Genomic DNA, 20,463 nt, shown 5'->3' with positions numbered 1-20,463 from the left:
TAACAAATGCAGAACAAGAAAACACGTGAAACAAGAAAAACCTGATAAAAAAGCCTGTGCGCTGAACACTTGATATTACATTGAGGGGAAAAAAAACACCTGTACACATGCTCTTACTCAGGAAAACCTTTCTAAAAAGCATTCTTCAGTTTTATACAAGAAGATAGATGCATCGCTAACAGCATTCGCCCCCTTTTTTCTGATCAGAAAAGCTTCTTTTAATTCACGGGACACTCGATCATGGCCTCTACCTAAAACAACGGTTTTTTCAAGAATGGGCCTGCAGGAGTTTTGTTCACAGTCCTTGCAATGAAGAGGCAAATTCGAACCTGTTCCTGTCCCCATCGAACGTTCATGCTCCCTCAACCTTTCATTCAGGCACCGCCCCGTTTGTCCAACATACACTTTTCCACATGTGAGTGGGATCTGATATACAACCCTTTCACTGCATTCAACGTATCTACGTGTATGTCTGGTTCCACAGGATTTTTCTCCTCTTTTTTCCGAGTTGACATGAGGACACAACGAGGCTAGCTTACAGGGAGCGGAGAATACTACTGGAACCTTAAACTTAGTTGCAACTTTTTTTAGATTATGGGCAACGCGGTGAGAGTAGGGAACCACTTCTGGCTTAATTCTTTCTTCAACAAGCTTATTGAAGAAAGAAGAAGAAGACCAGTTTTCTTCACCCTAAGCAAGAAAAATTGCCTGAAATACAGTGACTCACATCTTGGTTTCTTTCACTGCGGTGTTTAACTCACCGTTTCACTTACTCCAAACTTGTTGCTTTCCTCGAATCTAACCACTTTTTCATTTCTTCCCCACACTGCTTCAGAAAATTTTACTCATGCGAAACACAACTCCTGAGCTTCATTAGTTACTTATTTTGCGGTATTGATTTTAACGTCCTGGTTCCCGGCATTTTTAAACATCGTGTTAAGCTATTCGACACTGTTTCTCATGATGTCCTGTTCTTAATACTGACGTTCAGGCATTAGGCTAGAATAAATGTTTTCGTTCTAACCGCAACCATTACGTCTCAGTCAATGATCATGTGTCTCCTCCTGTTTGCGTAACTTCTAACTGTTTGCGTAAGTCCTCTCCTGTTTCCAATTTATATTAATGACCTTCCTAACAATATTTTCTGAGGTTATTGTGTTTCATACCGTTTAATAACTGATTGCTGTCACGAAGCATGTTTACAGTCTGACAGACGCAGTTTCTTCATGGTGAAGTAACTGGCTTATGATGCTTAACATAAAGAAGTTCAAATGTATTCGCATTTCTAGCCGCCGTGATGATAATACCTCTCGGTATCTTCTTGATAATGCTCCGTTATTGTCTCTTTCTTGGTGTAAGTACCCCGGTGTTCACACAACACTTATTATATCGTGGAAAATGCGCGTGAACTACATACCTGACCAAAGTATGAAAGCGTGTAACCCTACAGACAGAATAGAACTGACAGAGCTATTAACTGGGATAAGGAAGTTTAATACTGATAGGATCGAGCATGCCCTAAAGAACGCATGTTGCCTAAATGCTGTGAAGAGGTAGCACTGCATAGGTAAAAATCAAACGCGTTAACACACAAAGAGGGCAATGTTATTAGCAATAAGGATAAAATAGTTGATGTAACCGAAGAATTCTACAGAAATCTAAACATGGGCCGATGTAATCAGGACGTTAAGGAGAGAGGCAATAGCGCACAGCAATGGGGAATCTCGCCACTCCCCGCTCCCCACTTCCTACTGTTTTTTATCTGCTGTGTATTATACATACAACAAAAAATGCTCGAATATTACCCGACCTATGAGTTTCATATCTCGTGCCTTAAAAAAACTATCGGCCCAGATTCGAATAAATCCGTATTTCTTGCATTAATGAAACGCGCGCGCAGATTCGTCTGCACCATGTCTTATTTGAAAATATGCAAAAATTGTCGCACGTATTAGATCAGTACGGTAAAAAACAACGCCCCGCAAAAATTCGTGACCGTCAAGCCATCGGCAAGCACTTCGCGACGGATCCGGCAGTCATTGTTCTGTCTGCACTCTCGGCTACAAACACGCGGCTCGTACTGCCCAGCTGCGGGAAGAAAACCACGCGTTTCTAGTGGCGAGAAGCTTCTCGATTGAGAGATTTGTGTCACGTGACCTGCTGTTGGCGCCCTTTTGTTCACAAAACCTCACTGTTGCGCCGGCCTCGCGACTGAGCTACACACTGTTTGCTCTGCGGACTATCTACCACTTTTCGCCGAACCCTTGAAGCTCGTGCACGGTTTAAGCTCTATATTCGGAGACAGTGCGCTCTGCGCTCGAACAGTGAGCGACCTGGTCAAGTCCCCGACTCTGGAGAGGTTTTGAATCGAGTGCTGGGTAGGACCAACCCGCCAAGGCTGTCTCAACGGAAAGTGAGCAAAAGGTAATTGTGTTTTCTTTCCGTGCTTTCAGTAGTGGAGATATTGAGAGCTAATAAACTCGCAATGACCGGAAAACTAATGAGATAGAAAATATCGCAGACTGAGCTAAAATGGATATAGTACTTCATAAATTACGTACAAGGTAAAGATTGTTAGCAGTTCCCCTAGTAAAGCCTTGTCGGCCGGGCGGGTGAGGGAAACCGACTCGAAGAAGTGACGGCGGAGAGAAGCCCGGCAAAATCGCTCGACGGCAACGATTGTAACTCGGCTGTGATTGAGTGTCTAAAAACAATTGCCGTCGCGCGTTCTATACACGATGTAAGCACCGCAGTTTAGCAAATTTTAGCCCAGTGGGTGGTCACGGGCTCTTTAAGAAAACATAAAAGCTACACAGATTGAAAAAAAAAAAGAATTACAGCTTCACACTAGCCCTCACTACACTTCTAGATTTTCTGACACAAGTGTAAAGTGAATTTCAATTTGTTTTTACTGTCTCGTTTCATTCCGGCGAAACTGCTGTTGTATGCTGCAACTGCAGTCGTCACCCCAACTTTAAAACACTGAATATTTTAACACAGAAACGATAAGTCCGGCTGCATTATTTTTCGTTCGCTTGTTGACTTACAACTCGCAGCGTTGGCGTCTATGGCGGTTCGGCAACGGCACCGTCTGGACGGCTTAATAATGGGCTGCAGCGTCCTATTTGAAAGACACCATGGCGGGTCGCCGTAGTTGAATCGGTGTTCGATGTTTATAGCTGGTTTTGAAGTTTTTGTTCGGGATATTTTTTATTAACACCTCAAAGGCCCCTATGTGGCACTTTACATGGAGGTGGGCGGGCGTGCGGCGATAAATTGTGACAGGCTTGTGGTGTGCATGGTTATGATGAGACACTTCTTCGACGGCATGCTTGCAGCGTGCAGGACCACCAGTGAGCTCGAAATGGTTGGGAAGGCCATTCTAGTCGTCAACGGTGCGCACGAAGAATGACTCTTGAAACTAGTTGTGCGGGCTCCTGGCGGAATGACGCTGCTAGGATGGCTGTGCGAGGTGTTCGATGCACTGGTTGAATGAGCCGTCTGTCACGGGGTGACGTATGAAGAAACTTGTTGAGGCAGAGAGGCTTGGAATTCGGCGGCGAGAAGCGAGAGAAGGCTGTTGTAACTGAGATTTCGTGGCAGAGATGTTGGAGCGGTACCAGTAGTTCGAGCGAAAGAAACGAGTGGCACGGTTTTGAACAGATTCAAGAGTTCTAGTAGGGCTAGAGTGGTGTGAATCGCTGGTAGCGCTCGCATATTCAAGTTTAGGTCGCACAAGGGTTTTGTAAACTAGTAGTTTTACAGAAGGTGCCATGGACATGCTGTGGTGGTGGTACCCAAGAGTACGATGAGAGGAATTATTTATATGGTTTGCGTGGCAATACCATGTTAAATCATTAGTGATGTGAACACCGACTTACATGCAGTTGGCATTGACAACGTTGTGGCAGAAACGCGGCACTGAAGCCATAGGCCGCAGCGTTCATTGGGTGAGCAAAATCTCGTGCTCCACCATTAACTGCCACATGCCCGGGTGGTTGCGCTACCTATCCAGTGTCCGGAATGCACTCAACGTTACAGATGCCAAGCCGCTTATAGTTGCCCAATACGCTGCAGCTTTCGCTCTCTAACCAGGTTCAGCTGTAGTTGAACCGCAGCTAATTTTTTCATTGCAAATCTCATTTTCTGTGATTAACTCTGTGTGCGTGGTGTGTAGCTGACTCAGTGAAGCTCATCTTCAGATATAGCAGTGAGCATGACAAAAGCTGGTGGAGTTTTTCGTTCCAATCTCATTTTCTGTCATTAACTCTGTGTACGTGGTGCGTAACTGACTGATTGAATATCACCTTCAGATATAGCAGTGAGCATGAGAATAGCTGCTTGAGCTGTTCATTGCCAATCTCATTTTCTGTGATTAACTCTGTGTGCGCGGTGTGTATCTAACTCAGTGAAGACCACCTTAAGATATATCTGTGAGCACCACAAGCGTTGCTTCAGTGTTTTATTCTTGATTTCATTTCCTGCGAGTACCTTGGTGTGGGTGCCATGTAGATGACTCAGAGAAGCTCACCTTGAGATATAGCAGTGAACGCGATCAAAACTGTTTTGATGTTTCATTCCTGATCTTATTTTCTGTGATTTAGTCAGGCTGGGTTCTTTGTAGCTATCTCAGTGAAGATCACCTTCAGATATAGAAGTTAGCACGAGGAGCGGGACTTCAGTTTTTCATTCCTGATTTAATTTTCTGTTAGTAACTCAGTGTGGGTGCTATGTAGATGACTCTGAGAAACTCACCTTCAGATGTACTAGTCCGCACGAGGAGAGATGCTTCAGTATTTAAATATTGATCTCGTTTTATTTGATTACCTCGGTCTGCCCACTGTGTAGGTAACTCAGTGTAGACCAGCTTCATATACGCCAGTCAGCACGAGAAGGTTTACTTCTTGGTTTCATTCATCGCGTTTTCTGTGATTAACTCATTCTGGGATCTGTGTAGCTAACTCAGTGAAGATCACCCTCAGATATGCTAGTCGGCATTAGGAGAGCTAATTGAGTGATACATTCCTGATTTCATTTTCTGTGATTAACTCCTTGTGGGTGCCGTGTAGCTTGCTCAAGGAAAGCGCCTTCGCTTATATGAGCACGATAAACGCTGCTTCAGTGTTTCACTCCTTATATCACTTGCTGTGATCGTTTGTGGCATATTATGGGCAAATATACCCCATTACAAACAAGTCTACTTCGCATCGTGGAGTGCCGTTTGGAAGATGTGCTCAATGGGATGAAAAGTGTCATTCGGACTGGATTAGTTTCGGGTGGTGTACTGCACATCCTGCTAATCTGCTCGTCAACGATTTCCATAAGGGGAGCTGCTGCATCTGTTCTTCCATATCTATTTGTTTGGGTAGTCACACGACGCATTGTGGGGCGACATAAAAGGTACCGTGGTAATATCTTTTGAGCCCACACTAACGTGCACACATATTTCCATACCGACCTTTCCAAAAAAAAAAAAATGTGAGAGCGGATTAGGTGTCGCACTGACAATGTACTGCGCAGCAGTTCTGTGCCCTGAAGGTGAGTTCACATTTACTCCTGCTCAACCGCCCTGGCATTGTTCCATACTAAATTCTAGAAGTAATGCCGCACTGTGGCTCTGTACAGGAAATTTTGCCTCACAGGGATTCTGGCCGCTTACCTTTACAGTCAAGTGAGCCGAAACCGACTGGGCTCAGTTTGCCAAGTCGCTTTGAGTATTATAAATGGATGGAAAAACTTTTATTTTGCAAGAAAATTCGAGGCCCCCAGGTCTCCTGGGTCTCCGAACGACCCCACTCAATGTCTAATCGTTCATGTGGTGTTCCGTGACGTATGCGGCCCGGCTGACGGCGATCTTCTGTCTGGCCAGGTCCGCTGACCTTAGTGAGGTCTCTCAGTCCTCCCAGGTTCAGTGAAACACCGGCCCGGCGGGGGGAGGAGACGCCGGGCATGATAGGAGGATGTGGGGGAGGGTGGCTTTGGGGTGGGAGCATAAAATGCATATGGGGGGGGGGGGGGTCCTGGCATAAATTTGGAAAGATTAGCTGGTGTAGGCAGCGTTTCAGTAGAATGCAATCTGCAGGGTATGCCACTGAGGTTCATCATCTGACGCTGTGCAAATGATACTAAAGACGGGTGGTGTTTTTGAAAGTGATGCTATATTTACCCATTTCAGAGTGTAGCTAAACAGTGCATGTCGGTATGCTAGCTGACTCGATATTGCATTCTGATACAGCGACGATAAAAAATGCGCGCTTCAATGTTTCGTTCCAGATATCATTTGCTGCGACTAACGCTACAGAGTGTGTGCGTGTGCGTAGCTGTCCAGGCTAGAAGTGCCTAATACAGCAGCCAAGATGGTAAAATTTGCGGCCGTCTTTCATTTGTGATCTGATTTTCTCTGTTCGGAATATTCATGTGTGTATTGCGGAGGTGAACACACCAATTGCACGGCTCGCTTGTTTCTAATATAGAAATTAGAATAAAGGAGCAGGTTGCAATCTATTCTATGGTCTGTTGGCCGAAATCAGTCATGTATGCTTTTCTTGCAGAAATGCTGTGTTAAAAAATGATGAGCGATGTATTTAGAGAAATGACACTTTATTTAGCACTCACGTTCCTTTCATGAATGGTATCATTGTATTCAATGGCCCAGCTTTGGCAGCATAAGTTCCCTGAGCAAATTCACCAATTGTTGTTGCTGTCAAGAGATAAATGAAGCTTGACACGCAGTGGTTAATGGCACAGAACTGCAGTCCAATTCCCAAGCAGCTCTGTGTAATTTTAGCATGGCACTCGAGGACAGCATTCAGCGCGGTCGCAGAAAATGCATACTGGTTTTTATACATCACCACATAATCCACATCCTATGCCTCGACCAGTGAATCATCATCATCAGCCTGACTGCGACCTTTCCAGGGCAAATACCTCTCCCATATCTTTCCAATTAACAATGTCTGAACTACCTGGTGTCGGGTCACTGGAAGCGAGTGCATACGCGTAAAATATTTTTTTATCACAGAGATCACTAACTGGTTCGCATATACACACATACATCACATATGCTTTTAAACGCCATCAGTTTGCGTGTACTAGTTGGGATGTATGTTCCTCACATGCGCCGAGATCATAAATAATACGAAAGGGCGCTTGTTCGCACTTCTCGTACAGTATGCGACATTTGGAATACCAGGAGAAGAAATCCCACAGTTCTATCTCACTGTGTTCAGAAATCAATTGTGCCAATGGTTTGTTATGTTTCGAAATAATGGCATATAGTATTTACCCACAGTGCTGCAAAGTGGGTGCATGTCATGTTTAACGGCCACCGACGTGCGCAAGCTAACCCGTGCTACTTCTAAGATTTTAACCAAAGCACCGGATTAGAGGTACCACTTGCCATGTGAAGCTTTTATAACGTATCCGCATTTTCTTCAATGGTCCAACCTAAAAAACGCCCTTTGAAACCTAAAGTAATTCCTTCCTCGTTCCTCATAACCTCGGTCATATGTGATACATTTGTTTACATATCAATTGAAATTACAATACGTGTATGCTATCTTTGTAGCTTTTTGTCAGCCTAGTGCGATGAGGATGAGGTCAGGATACCACTGATGAGCTTAAAATATATTATTTGGCTCCTGCATATTAGTCATGTATGGCCCATATATTTGACCCACCTCTTCTTTTGTTTCAAGCATGTCACCTTTTATACACTGGCCTTAAGTCCGCTTAACAAAAATAACATGCAATAGCCTTTCCCCTGCAGAAAGTTCGTCTTTCAAGCGCTGTAATCGTTATAATGATGCAGCAGCGTCACGTCAGTCGAAACAGTTATTCAGGTGCTCGCGGAGAATGCATGCAGCCAGTGAACACACGTAGAAAAAACCTGTTGACACCAACAATATGTCATCGTATATTTATGCCAGAAGGAGAACTATACACTCAGCAGAAATATGCCGTGGTGCTAACTGTGTGTGGACATCGTTCACTATGGTGTGCATGTACTCGTACACAGATGCAGTCGGCCTCCATCCTTTTCACAAAAACAAAACTTGCTATTACTGCGCAACACTGGATGCGTTGCTCAAGAAATACATCCAAAGCACAGCGACCAGCTGTCATAGTAAAAGTTATTAGATGCCGAGCTAAATCATTATTCGTCTCTGCAGTATGGTTTTAACATATAAGGAAATGCTAATTCATTGAGCGTGGTGGCACAGAGGTTAGGGTACTCGACAGGGAAATTAGGGTTGCGAAATGGATCCCAGCTGTTGCAATTGGATTTGCAGCGATACTCAAAACCATCCGTGTACTGTGCGATATCAGTAAATAATGGACACCTAAGGTGGTCGAGTCACTCTGCAAAGCCTTCCACTACAGCGCCTTTCGTAGCCATGCTTCAGCGCTATGATGTTAAAGCCTGCAAAAATGCAGAATGCGAGTTCATGCACGAACTGAGTAGTGCCACTGGAAATTACTCATATCATGGGCATACTTTTGACTAGCCCAGTTTTTGGTGAAACGTCGATGTCCTTCTCACTGGGCTGTAATGTGTATCTTGTCAAAAGTTTGTGCAGTGGTCTTCTTCGATGCATCACGTTGGGCTTAAAGTTTTATAAAGATCAGAATAGTGTAACGCCAATATGTTGATCAAAAATGGGACTACTGCATAAGAGGAGGTTAGTCCCTGAGAGCGGCTCTAACACCAGTTTCAAGAGACGCCAAAGAAGATCACACTGTGTTTCGTGCTATAGAGACTGTGAAATCTTGCTGGTTTTTATTTTTATGCAATCAACATCAAGTTCATAGGAGCTTTAACATGTTCTAACATTTATGTGTACAGTTGCTTCCAGCTTCCGCTGGTGCTGCGGCGTCGGGGAGCAAGGAAGTCCTGAAAGAATCAAGAAGTTTTGACTACAACATCCGGCAAGTCTACGCTTGAGGTAGGAATGAATGTTCTCTCATGGATCACTGAAAATAAAAGACGGATGGAGTCGCAGAATTTCGGTTGGGCTAGATGCTGGTTCCTAATCAGTTTTCTGTAAAGAAGTGCTTGGATCAAGACTGTGAGGAAAATGCTGGTGAAAAATAAGCACCGGTAGGGGGACATTTAGCTTCTCTTTGCCTTAAAGTTTTTTGTTTTCTTTCTGGTCTCTTGGTATACTTGCACGAAAACGACAGGAGGTGTGCTGCGAGGAAGCGAATATTGTAGACCAGGTGCTATGAGCGTCCGTAAAAGAAGCGACGCAATTACATGTGCACGCCCTTTTGTGCTTTGCTGCAACCAGCTTGCGAACTAGCGCTTGCATAGTTTTCCTTCGTGGGCTTCGGTGTCCGCCTCACCTCATGTCTCTTTGAGTGTGAGCAGCCATCGCGAACGTAAGAATGAGGTTCTTTACAGGACTCGCATAGTTCAATTTAGATATGGTTCGCAAACGGTGCCATTTAGCTCCGCAATATCCATAGAATGTTGGTACTCTATGTTGCGCCACTTCACTAGGATTGTGTTTTGTATCTTCTCGTCCCATGTTTTCATATTTTCGGTTACCAAACACATCAAGAAGTTTTGTGCCCGACTTTAGATAATTCAATGAAGAGAAAAATTCATCCGCTTATCTTTGCAGAAATGAAATCATTCATAACGTAATGGTCAATTACTACGCAACACCTTCGGTAAACGTTATTAGCGGCCGCCGCGGTGGCTCAGCGGTTATGGTGTTCGGCAGCTGACTCGGTTCGGTCCCGGCCGCGGCGGTTGAATTTCTTTGGAGGCGAAGTTCTAGAGGCCCGCGTACTGTGCAATGTCAGTGCACGTTAAAGAACCCCAGGTGGTCGAAATTTCCAGAGCCCTTCACTACGGCGTATCTTATAGCCTGAGTCGCTTTGGGACGTTAAAACCCATAAACCAAACCAAACGTTATTAGCACAAAATAAAACAATCACCTGAATGGAAGGCACGACGAAGCACGTCGTCCTATCTTCCTTTCACTTGATTGTTTTATCGCGCTCGAACCTTTACAGAAGAACGTGCACCAACTCGCCTAGCAAGAAGTTTTACTTGAGTACCTTTGTTTCGCACTTTTAGCTGGGTGCTTACCGGTTCATCTACGTGCCTTTCGCATTGTCAATCATTCCGAGCAAAATAACACAAACCGTGCCTTCTGTTTTCAGCAACTGGCAGTGCCGGATGGCGCGGGTAATTGTGTTGAGAATTGATGAAGTGACCAGCGACAATGACGACCTTCAGGAGCCATGGGGGTGCGTTCCGGATGTAAGACAAGGTAGAGTTTGTAATGGTCTTAAGATGCAAGCAGATTCATATATAATAGGGCTGCAGTGGCTACGCCTGTGCCTCACTGAGAAAAAAAGCGGCCGGGTTTTCACGTAATTAAACCGAGTAGACATGTGAAAGCATGCCTTCATTCTTCGCCTCTTCTTTCTGGCATCTCCATGTGCACGCAACCACGTTTCTCTCTTCATCTTTACACCATCTCTCCACTCGGTGGCAGCTGGTGCGATGCCCTCCTCTCATTGGCTACATCTGGCGCGACGGTCCTCCGAACTTACCCGAGCTTCCTCCCATTGGTGGAAGCTTGTTAGACGCTCCTCCGAACTAACCCGAGCTTAGCCGAGTTACTCTGAAGCTGGACACAAGATTCTTTGTTTCGGTTTTACCATATTAAGGAGTGCTTTTGTAATAAAACGCTTCATTTCCTACCCAGTGCGCTTCTAAATTCTTCTTTATGTTACACGCACTTCGTGCGTTAGAAATGCCTGGCCTACGAGAAGACAATGCTTCAGCTGTCTGCCCTTCGTTGCGTGGCGCAGCAGTGAGCAAATTAAAATAAAGCTAAAGCAAACTTCTAGTCACTCGGAGCGGGAGAGCTGATGTCGAAGAAAAGCTGTTAATGTCTGTTATTTTCTAATTAATACTAGTTTACTGGTGTTCATTTAAATCCAAAGTTTCTTCATTTTTGCAGCCCCTCTTCGCTGGAGCAGCCTTCGACGACGACGCAGTATGAGACAGCCAGTGGTACTGGTGAGCTTCTTGATGCCTCATTAGATGCAACATATCTGACAAAAAGAACAGGCGCGTCGCCCACCCACGCATGCACGCGTACGCACACGCACACACGTACACACACATACGCACAGGATGCGTCAGGGAAGGTGAACCAGAATTTTAGCCTTAAATCACGTGGAGGAACGTATGGATTGGTATACTGACTGCACTAATGTGCTTGGGGATCGGGACCGAGGTCTTCATCGCGTGAGGATTAAGTGGGCAGCCTACGGAGGATAGCGTTCGCGAGAATTAGCAAGCTTGGAAGTTTATTTTACATAATTACAAGATAACGAGGAGACCACGAGCTGGAAATGAAGCGCTCTGACGCATGACAAATTGCGGCTTAAATACCATTGATGTGCCGCAGGCAACTAGCTAGGCAATCCGATATCTGGTCGACTGTCTAACGGGTCTTCAGCCTCTTCACACTCTCCGACCTCACCACGTGACCGCGCACATCTCGCAGAAACATGCACAGGCAGGGAGGAACCTCGACGCCTTGCAGTCGCGTACTGCGGTTTTCCGCGGGTCGACCAGGTCGAAAAGATCGTTGGCTCCTAGTGCGGCGATCGCTTCCGTGGAGAACACGAGTTTCAAAGGTTCACACCGGTGAACTCTTCAGGAGGGAAGGATGAACTAGCCGCGTCCACCCCCGCTTTGTCGGGCCTGTCAGATGCAAGCGGGCGGTGGGTTGGCGCCGCTGTCGCCGCCGCTCGGGTCTCCTACACCGGTCCAATGTGAGAAAACAATGCGGGAGAAGCGCCGCATTCCACACCACCGGTAAAAAGGATTAGATGCCTTTGTTCAAGTCCTCACCGTCGCCCAAAACCTACTCCACGCCGGCGTTTCTTGCGTCTTCTCCGAACAGCAGCGCTTTCGGTCACGGTAGTTCGATGGCGCCTGCCTGGCTCGTCTGTTACCGCTGGCTAGACGTGCGATCACAGCAGCCCCAAAAGTGTCTTTATACAACAATATCCGTCAACAGAGCGTTAAATTTTGGGTGCATTAATTTTCTAAACATATCAAAATCATTGTAAATGGATAAATAGAATTTTTTAGAAGTGAACACAGAAGAGAGTTCAACCAGCTGGGTTGAACATGTGTGAGGTATTTGCGAAGGAACAGGGGCACAATGTATCGAACGTTATACAGCACACATCATATGGCACGAAGTCTCTAGTATACAAAATAAGAGTGAGAATTCCAAGAAAGATCACTGTCAAATATCAGGCCAAGATATGTCACTGATGGTGCATGATTCACTGGCTCACAGTTGCCCTAAAAACAGGTTGAAGTGTGCAAATTGACAGAGTAACTGAATTCAGTTTTTTGTGGAGTATGAAAGGTTATTAGCTGTGTTTTAAACGTATTGACAATTATAATATTAGACTTAAATCAGCCCATGGCTTTAAATAGCTGCCGTCTTTAACGCCGTATTTGGCTCTATATAATCTTTTTTCCAAATGAGACAATAACAACGTCGTCAATGTACTGAAACAATGAAGAAGCCACCCTGTTTGCAAGATTATTAACACTTACGTTAACTAACAATGAACTCAATATAGAATCCTGCGGACACCATCCTCGATTACCATGAAATCGCTATGGGACCTTCAAATCGACACATATTGAAGCCTACGGTGTAACATGTTGCTAAGCAGTCGGAACAAAAGATCCGCAAAATTATAGCACTGAAAATTTAGTAATCAAAAGAACGCGATAAATGCTATCAAAAGCCTTGCTTACATCAAGAGAAAGTGAGCACATGACCTGGTATTATCAAAAGCTGAATTTAGCATGTTATAAAATTCTTCAAGAACTGCTGTTCCTTTTTCTTGCAAGAAGGTATGCTGTGAACATTTAAAAATGTTATGGTATGTAGGAAATGCTTTTAAAAAATTTCTCCAATGCATGGCAGGATTGTGATGGGTCTGTAATATATTCATAACGTTTCTGGAACCTGCCATGTAGAGAGGTATAACTTCAGCGGTTTTCATCGAAGTCGGTACCAGGGGCTATAACCCCGGAGATTAAAGTGTTTATTGAAGATAACAAGACAATTTTAATTGATTCAAAATTTCTGCACAAGTATGAAATCGTAATGCTGTCAAATACCTGAAGGTTTGCTATGCTTAACGCAAGGAAGGAAAGCCGATTCCATCACACTAGAAAGAATTGGACTGTCGGTAAGGGGAGTTCGAGCTACCATAACAAATTGTTGAAATTGTTTGTTATGCTCTGTGCATCTATAAGAAAATAAGAGATAAAATAAGTATCATTATAAACTGCAGCGCCCATTCCGCTCGTACTATTCACCAACGTTCATGCCTTGCTGCTGTTGAAACATGCATAGTGAAATTCATCTTAAAATGAATGGCTGTTGCTTTTAGCCAGGTGAATCAGGACGTTCATACTATTTTGTTCTTGTTTAAATTTCACCGCAATTTCAGAGCACTTTAGAGCACGTTTGGATCAGGCCCACACGTTATCTTTCTCTTTAATGGGTTCGAGTAATGCAGGAGACATCCACGTAAACTTTCAAATTTCCTCGCTTTGGTTTCGCCATATGTGAAGACTCATTTTTATGTGAACGAAAGGCTTCAGAAAGCTATCGTACAGCAAGGGGCACATTCCGTACCAAAGAATTGCAATGACGCTTTAGCATTCGCTCATCGAAACGCGTTTAACGTTCGCTCATCCAAGCACTGCCAAACGAGTTCTGAATGAATGAAGCGAGCGCGATCAACATCTGACAGCATAGTTTGACAGTATATTCTTGAACGTGCGCAAGCCCCTTCCTCTGGAACATGGAAAGCGCTCCCGGATCTGCGATAAGTAATAGGGAAGCCACCGACAGTCCATTCCGATGGAGGATTTATTGATATATAGCACAGAAAAAAAAACATTTTTTTGGAACACTTAAGCTATGAGGCGACAGCGTTGATGTGGTTCTTCAGCGGCTCCTCTTGCTTACGCTCACACGTACACCGTTTACTCTTTCACATTCATTATGTTAAAGTCCACATGACGTAATATCAGTGACAAAATATTGCGTGCCGCGAGTTCTTGGAAAAACAGTAGCAGGCGACTGGGCAGCGAAGTGAGGCTACAATGAACGTTTTTCCTAGAACTCTTGTCCTGCAAACTTTTGTCCCTCATAGCCCAATAGAGCCCAGCATTAACCAATTCATACGTACGTGCCTGCGTGCCCAGCAGTAGCATGTCTAACTGACAACTCAAGGGTCAGAGGTTCGATCCCTGCTGATTACTCTAATTTCCTTCTCATCGCAATTCATTTACTTTATATACTTACGTGACCTAATAAAGCTTGCGTCGTAATGCGAGCTCCTAATTACCAGTTTCGTAGGGCTTTCATCACTGTTAAAATCACCCGTTCGACGTGTCACTTTGCCACCTTTTTGACAAATCCGGATTCTTCGCTCACAGTGGCGACGCCGGATTTTTGATGAATTGGACCCTTAATAAATAAGGAAAGTCACGTACAGAGACGTTAATCGCATATTGATGATGCAGGTTGCCATGCGGCACATTGAAAAGCCCTCACGTGCGTTGTTTACAAGGGCATTTCCTTTTGTTTGGTTTCTCAAACGCAGGACCAGCGGAAGCGCCTAAGGACCTTTTGGATAATTCTAATCAGTTGCACTGTGTTGCAAACCATGTTATTTGTAACAACATTCATGCCCGCAACACAGTACATTGAAGAGCAAAGCGCAGAGACGTCGGCTTCATCGCTACCATCGGCGAAATTGTGTGACAGGAAAGGGTGCAAATTTCTGTCTGGCTTGTACCATAAAGCGTTACCGCCATTGCCATGCGATGATTTTTATGCATACGTTTGCACAAACTGGGAAAAAGAGAAGGACTCAGTTAGTTCCAGCGTAGTCAAACAGCAGAACAAGAAAATCACGCTGTCCGTAATTGCAGGCTTGCTTGACTTGTTTGTCCCTCCCAGAGCCCAAACAGCTGCGCAAAAAGCAGCTGGCTTGTTCCAGTCTTGTGTGGCCCTAGACAGTCAAAACGGCAACTCAAGTCAAAACCCGAAGGCTGACATTTTGGACTTCCTAGCTGAGCACGGCACGACACTGGAGTCTCATTCGGCTTTGAGTGCTTGGCACTTAGCCTTTGACTTCTCACTTAACTATGGCTTACCCACGTTGTTTGATGTACGGTTCGGTGGACTGCCGGGGTACAAAAATCATCCGAAGGTGGTTCTTTCTATGCGAACGTCCTTTACGAGCAGGCATATCCGAAACAAGGCAGCTATTGAGGATCATCTCAAGTGGCTGGGAGTGGGAGACAAGAAAATTCCGGTGATCTCCAAGTTGATCGAAATTACGGAAAGATATTTAGTACTGGAAACAACGATCCACAACGAGCCACCTAAACCGAATATGAGCGTGCACCCTCTTCACAAGCTTGAGGAAGTCATCACGTCCAAGAAGGGCGAAGCGTGGAATGACTACATGCGAAACGTCACTGACGGCTTGCTGCCTGGAGAGCACGAGGTTGCCTTTCAAACCAACAGCTTGGAGGCCTTCCTTGTGAAGGTCTTTCGCAGTATGGATGAGAAACAATTGGCAGTTTGGGTTGCCTTTGATGTGTCGTGGCAACTCAGACAAATGGTGCCTTCGGCGAATGATACTAGGCGCGTTGCAAGAAAACACAACCATTTCTTTTTTCCTGGAACAGACTGTTTCTTGCTGCAGCAGCTATGCCTTATCTATACATCGACGGTCATGCACAGCGCCACTTATTATTCTTATTCTCAGTCTGTTGTAAGCAAAGAAGTGCTATTCAAGGCGAAATACATACTTTCCACCATAGCAGCAGCTTACCGTGCGAAGATAGAAGAGTCACAGTGGCTGGACAAAGTATTTAAGAGCGACATGATAGAAAAGGTTTTAGGCATGAAGAAGATAATAGGTTATCCCAGAGGTTCAGGAGATGAAGGCTCTTTAAACAACTTTTTCGCATCGTACCAGGATTCAGGAGCCTCCTTCGTAAAGAACTGGCTAAGCGCTTTGCGCTCCAGGACAAGAAGGTCACTGCGCCAGAGATCTGAAGAAGATTTCATTACGGCACTTAACAAAGACATATCCCAGGCTAACGCCTTCTACGAGCCCAGGGAAAACACGATGGTGTTGGGCATGGGACTTCTACTACCGCCATTCTTTGACACAGTGCCGTCCACCGACTACGCGTCGATGGGGCAGTTAGCTGCGCATGAGATGATGCATTCAATCTACATGCTGCACAGTCGCCGTATGAATGGGGACTGGGCTTCGAAAGAAGAGTACGAGAATCGCACGAAGTGCATCCGGAAAGCGTACTTTTTGCCGGAGTACAAGTCTGAGCAAGATGAAGAAATTTTGGCGGATTTTGGTGCCGCACCTGTTGTGTACGACGCCTACATCCGTCAGAAGAACGTCACTGATTCGCTGCTACGCCTGCAGGAACTGCCAGGGATAACCGAAGATCAGTTGTTCTTCATCGCCTTCTGTTACATGTGGTGCTCGAATATGTCGCCATCGCATCGGTATCCTGAGTTCAAGACCAGGTGCAATTCGCTCATGAAGAACATGCCGCAGTTCTCGGCTGCTTTCAACTGCCCTGCCGGGTCACCTATGAATCCAACCCTAAAGTGCAAGCTTTGGTGAAATCTGGAAGGGTCCTTGCTGCTGGGTGGCCTCTGGATATTAATGGTAGCGGCTGCTATTGTATTGAATCTTTCCTTATCTGCCGGTAAGCTGTAGCTGGGTTTAAATTTGGTGCGATTTAAACTGGCAGCTTGGTTATGAAACGTGTGAACTGCACTTTTCTCCGTCATTTAGAGAACATGTGGTGCGCTCATGGCGAACAATCTTTTGGGTAACCAGCTGTTCTTGCGGATAACAAGCTCAGCCTTTTGGAAAGACTCACTGCTGCACGAATTCCTGAAATTCGCTAGCGCTTGCCGACATGCGGGACTAATTCAAAGAGGGTATGATGTACCCTTAGCCAGTGGAAGGCGACTCTGTGCGTATTTTGCTCGAGAAAAGCCGCATCCATCCCAAGACTGACAACGCATGTTCCCAAGCCGAGAAATTCCGTTGAGTGAACACCAACAGTAGAGCACACATTGTACGCTACCCAAGAGAATTACATATCTTGAGCTTCATGATGGGTAAAACAGATTTAATCATGTAGAATCTCTTAAGTAGCTAGTACAAGGACCGTCGGCTCGATGTAGAAAGAAAGGCGACTGCAGATGCTGCAGTATTTAGCCAACGGCAAACGTAATTGTCCTTCAACACTTTCTTTTTGTCCCTTAATGTTGTGCATTCTTAAGGTACCTTGCTTTTCAAAGCACTGTTTTAGGTTTATCGCGGGCGGTTATTTAAGGCAGGTCATCTGATTTTGGCATTATGATCAGAAAATCTGGGGAGTCGTCAGTGAATAGTGGGAATGTCCATAGCCTTTAGAGGAGGAGGACGAGTCATAAGCATTTGAATATTGAAGAGTGTTTAGCGCATGTCATGGGCCTCGACTGCAGCAGGAGGCGAACCAAACGTCTACATGACTCTTCCAGATGCAAAAAAGCCACCTTGGAATTTTGGAAAGTTGCTTTACTTTTATTCATCCTAATTAGTCATGGCCACAGAAAAAACGCCTGTCTGTTATTTATTGAGAAATGTATTGAACCACGATTCACAGCTTATGCGGCCAATTTATGTAAGCATATTACTTGTACTACTTGCTGTACTGTTGTCTGCTGCAGAATGTGCACATGCTTTGGGTGCTGCGGCCATTGTCAGGCAAGAATACTGCCTTCTGCTGCAGCCTCTGAGACAGCTGTATGTCTCAAAGCATAAAAAAGTAAATAATTTCTAGTTTTGTTTTGTGTTCAGTAAATCACCAAAAAAATCTTGCATGTTCCTCTTGTTTTAGTGTGTTTCATGCCTCTGTTGGCGTATTTACCAATATGCATGCCAACAGCATATATTGGGTCCATGGCGTGCTTCTATCGTTGGTAGTTTTCCTGGCAGCTTTATTTTCCCAATCAAGAGGTCTCTTGTTACAACATTTGCTGACTTAAATACGCTATTTAATTTTGAAGTTAGATGTCACTCACCCCATACCTTCCTGTATATGACCACCGGTTGGGAGGTTTCTTATCTCCTAGGGAACTGTTTTTCGTACAAAACGATATGCTCTTTTAGTTCGTTTTCTGAATATCCTCCTGCTCATTTTGTATACTTTGATGCGATGTATTACTTTGCCATGATTCGTTTATTTCTGGACTCAATTGGTCGGAACACTGCAGCATCAAAACATGCTGTTGGGAAAATCCGAGGGATGGTTGGCGTCAGAACTGTAAAGCATGTGGTGCTCATTGCTTGCCATCAATATCAGTGCATTCGTATTCCCTTTATCTAACGTTACTTTCGTAGAGCGACCATTGTTTTTTGCGCGCTGCTGGCATTATATTTGCTCAAAAATCACTCAGCTGCATAAATTGTGCGCGCGTTACTTACTTGCGTTGGGCCATTTCTTACAGCGCCTGTGATAAAGGCACTTTCCTGCTTAATGTTAAAAGAGAGACACATCAAATGAGCTTTTTAACAGAGTGTGGCGTTCAACGCTAACTCTGCAAGCCCTGAACTTGCCGGTAGAGGAGAGGGTTTTCCTTGACTTTGTGGCAGCTAGGGGGAATTAACGACTCTTTACTTACTGCAGTCAGTGCTTCCTCTAGTGCATGTCGAACTGCAAGAATGACTGCGGCGCCATCCCATGAGTCGTGTTTGTTCGCGGTATGCTTTTCGCAGTGAGTGTGTTTAAGGGAGTTGCGCTAACGTTGAAGTGTTTTGAATGTTTTGTTAGAAGTGTCATATTTGCCGATATTGTTGTTCCTGTTACTCTGTTTTTCTCTGCGATTTCTACTTGCTCAATATACAATATCACCGTCACTACTGTGTGGTACCTTTAATTTTGTTCACAGAACACACTTATAATAATCAACTAGAAGTAAGTTATATGTTCGTCTTTTAGTTAATTTTTGTGCAGTCCTCATTGTGCTGAAGTGGACACAGCTAAGCTTCAGCCAGCCACTGTCGGCTCACATTGTTTGTTACTTGAATAAAGTGGTCTGGTTAACTTACGGTACAGGAGTCTCGTGTCTTTGCTACATTTGATGTTGTGGTAGTTACGGTCCAAAAACAGGTAACTATGCTCTTTCTATGAACGTTTGATAATTTCACAGAATCCTAGGCTTATTATTATCTATTTCAGGTGAATAAAGCATAAAACTTGGTTAGAATGTATGAGAGTACGTGTGATTAAGCAGAATAGTGTTGTATTGCTCACAGATGATTCTGAACACCTTATCACCATTACTGATGGAAAGGGAATGCATAAACTCTAATTGAGCACTTACCGCACGGAAGCAGTGATGGAGGTGCAGCGAATTGACTCTACCAACACAACCTACAGAGAAACCATTCCGTGGCTTCGTTTAAGAGCTCGCACAATGGAGTTTCACTCACATCAGTGTGGGCGTGAAAATAATCGACAGAAAGAGAGAAAAGAACGGGAAGGCTGGAAGGTTAACTGTGTGACGCCCAGTATGCTACCCTAAACGCAAGGAAGGGAACAAAAGAAGAGAGAGAAAGGGAAGAGAGGATTGAGAAATCACGACTGAGAGCCAAGCAGTGGCCATGTGGTAGAGCATCCGCCTAGTATTCGCGAGGTTTTGTGTTCGATCCCCATTGCCGTCAAGTTCCCGTGTTTTTGTTTTTTAAAGTACACAAGTATTGACCGGCTTGGTGCTCACTTCTTGTGGGGCGAAATGCCTGAAAAAGGGCGTTTGGTCACCTCACTTTCTCTCGATGGAAAACCTACCCGCGAGGGAATGAACTCCATCTGTCCAATAAAAAGTCCATTGTGGTCCTTGTGTTTCATACAATTTGGGGTGGAAAATCTATTTCCCAAGCATTAATCCCGATATAACCTGAGCACCAGGTCAGCGGAAGGCTTCTGCCTATTGCATCGCCGGTTGGTACTCGGCTGCAGCGGGGATGGAACCCAACTCATGGGGTGCCTTCATAAAGCGAAACACTTGGGCGCGGCAAACACGCCCTGCTGGCGTCACTTTCGCGCTATAGTTCTGAATTTTCGATGCAGGGAGGTGGAATGTGCTCGAATGAATGCTACGCGGCTGACATGCTGCCGAATTTACAGGCTAGGTCAAAGAGCATGCATTGACAGGTAAGACAGAAATATCGGGTCACAGGTGCAGGCCTTATGAGAGTTGAGTGATGAAGGCAGCTCGAGTTAATTCAATTGTTGCCGCTCTGTGGCGTGAAAGGTGGTAGAGAAAAGGCGGCCCAACAGCGGCA

At 44.9% G+C, this 20,463-nt stretch overlaps 1 protein-coding gene across 1 annotated transcript; it reads left to right on the top strand.

Moving 5' to 3' along the window:
- The first annotated feature begins 8,842 nt into the window (after positions 1-8,842).
- Positions 8,843-19,226, top strand: LOC149360449 (membrane metallo-endopeptidase-like 1). Its single transcript, XM_089569285.1, has 4 exons — positions 8,843-8,945; positions 10,174-10,283; positions 10,983-11,041; positions 14,683-19,226. Exons 2-4 carry the CDS (start codon positions 10,190-10,192, stop codon positions 16,744-16,746), a joined length of 2,217 nt encoding a protein of 738 aa, XP_089425411.1. The 5' UTR covers positions 8,843-8,945; positions 10,174-10,189; the 3' UTR covers positions 16,747-19,226.
- The last annotated feature ends 1,237 nt before the right edge of the window (positions 19,227-20,463 follow it).

The sequence above is a fragment of the Amblyomma mixtum genome, chromosome 2 (genome assembly GCF_055824585.1).
Source record: "Amblyomma mixtum isolate Tamu chromosome 2, ASM5582458v1, whole genome shotgun sequence".
NCBI classification, from domain to species: Eukaryota; Metazoa; Arthropoda; class Arachnida; order Ixodida; family Ixodidae; genus Amblyomma; species Amblyomma mixtum.
This window is presented reverse-complemented; position numbering and strand designations above follow the sequence as displayed.

Coding starts and splice junctions, on each gene's coding strand:
- LOC149360449 (XM_089569285.1), top strand. CDS start 10,190: ATGGCGCGGGTAATTGTGTTGAGAATTGATGAAGTGACCAGCGACAAT. Junction 10,284..10,982: donor CGTTCCGGATGTAAGACAAG/GTAGAGTTTGTA, acceptor TCATTTTTGCAG/CCCCTCTTCGCTGGAGCAGC. Junction 11,042..14,682: donor TGAGACAGCCAGTGGTACTG/GTGAGCTTCTTG, acceptor TCTCAAACGCAG/GACCAGCGGAAGCGCCTAAG.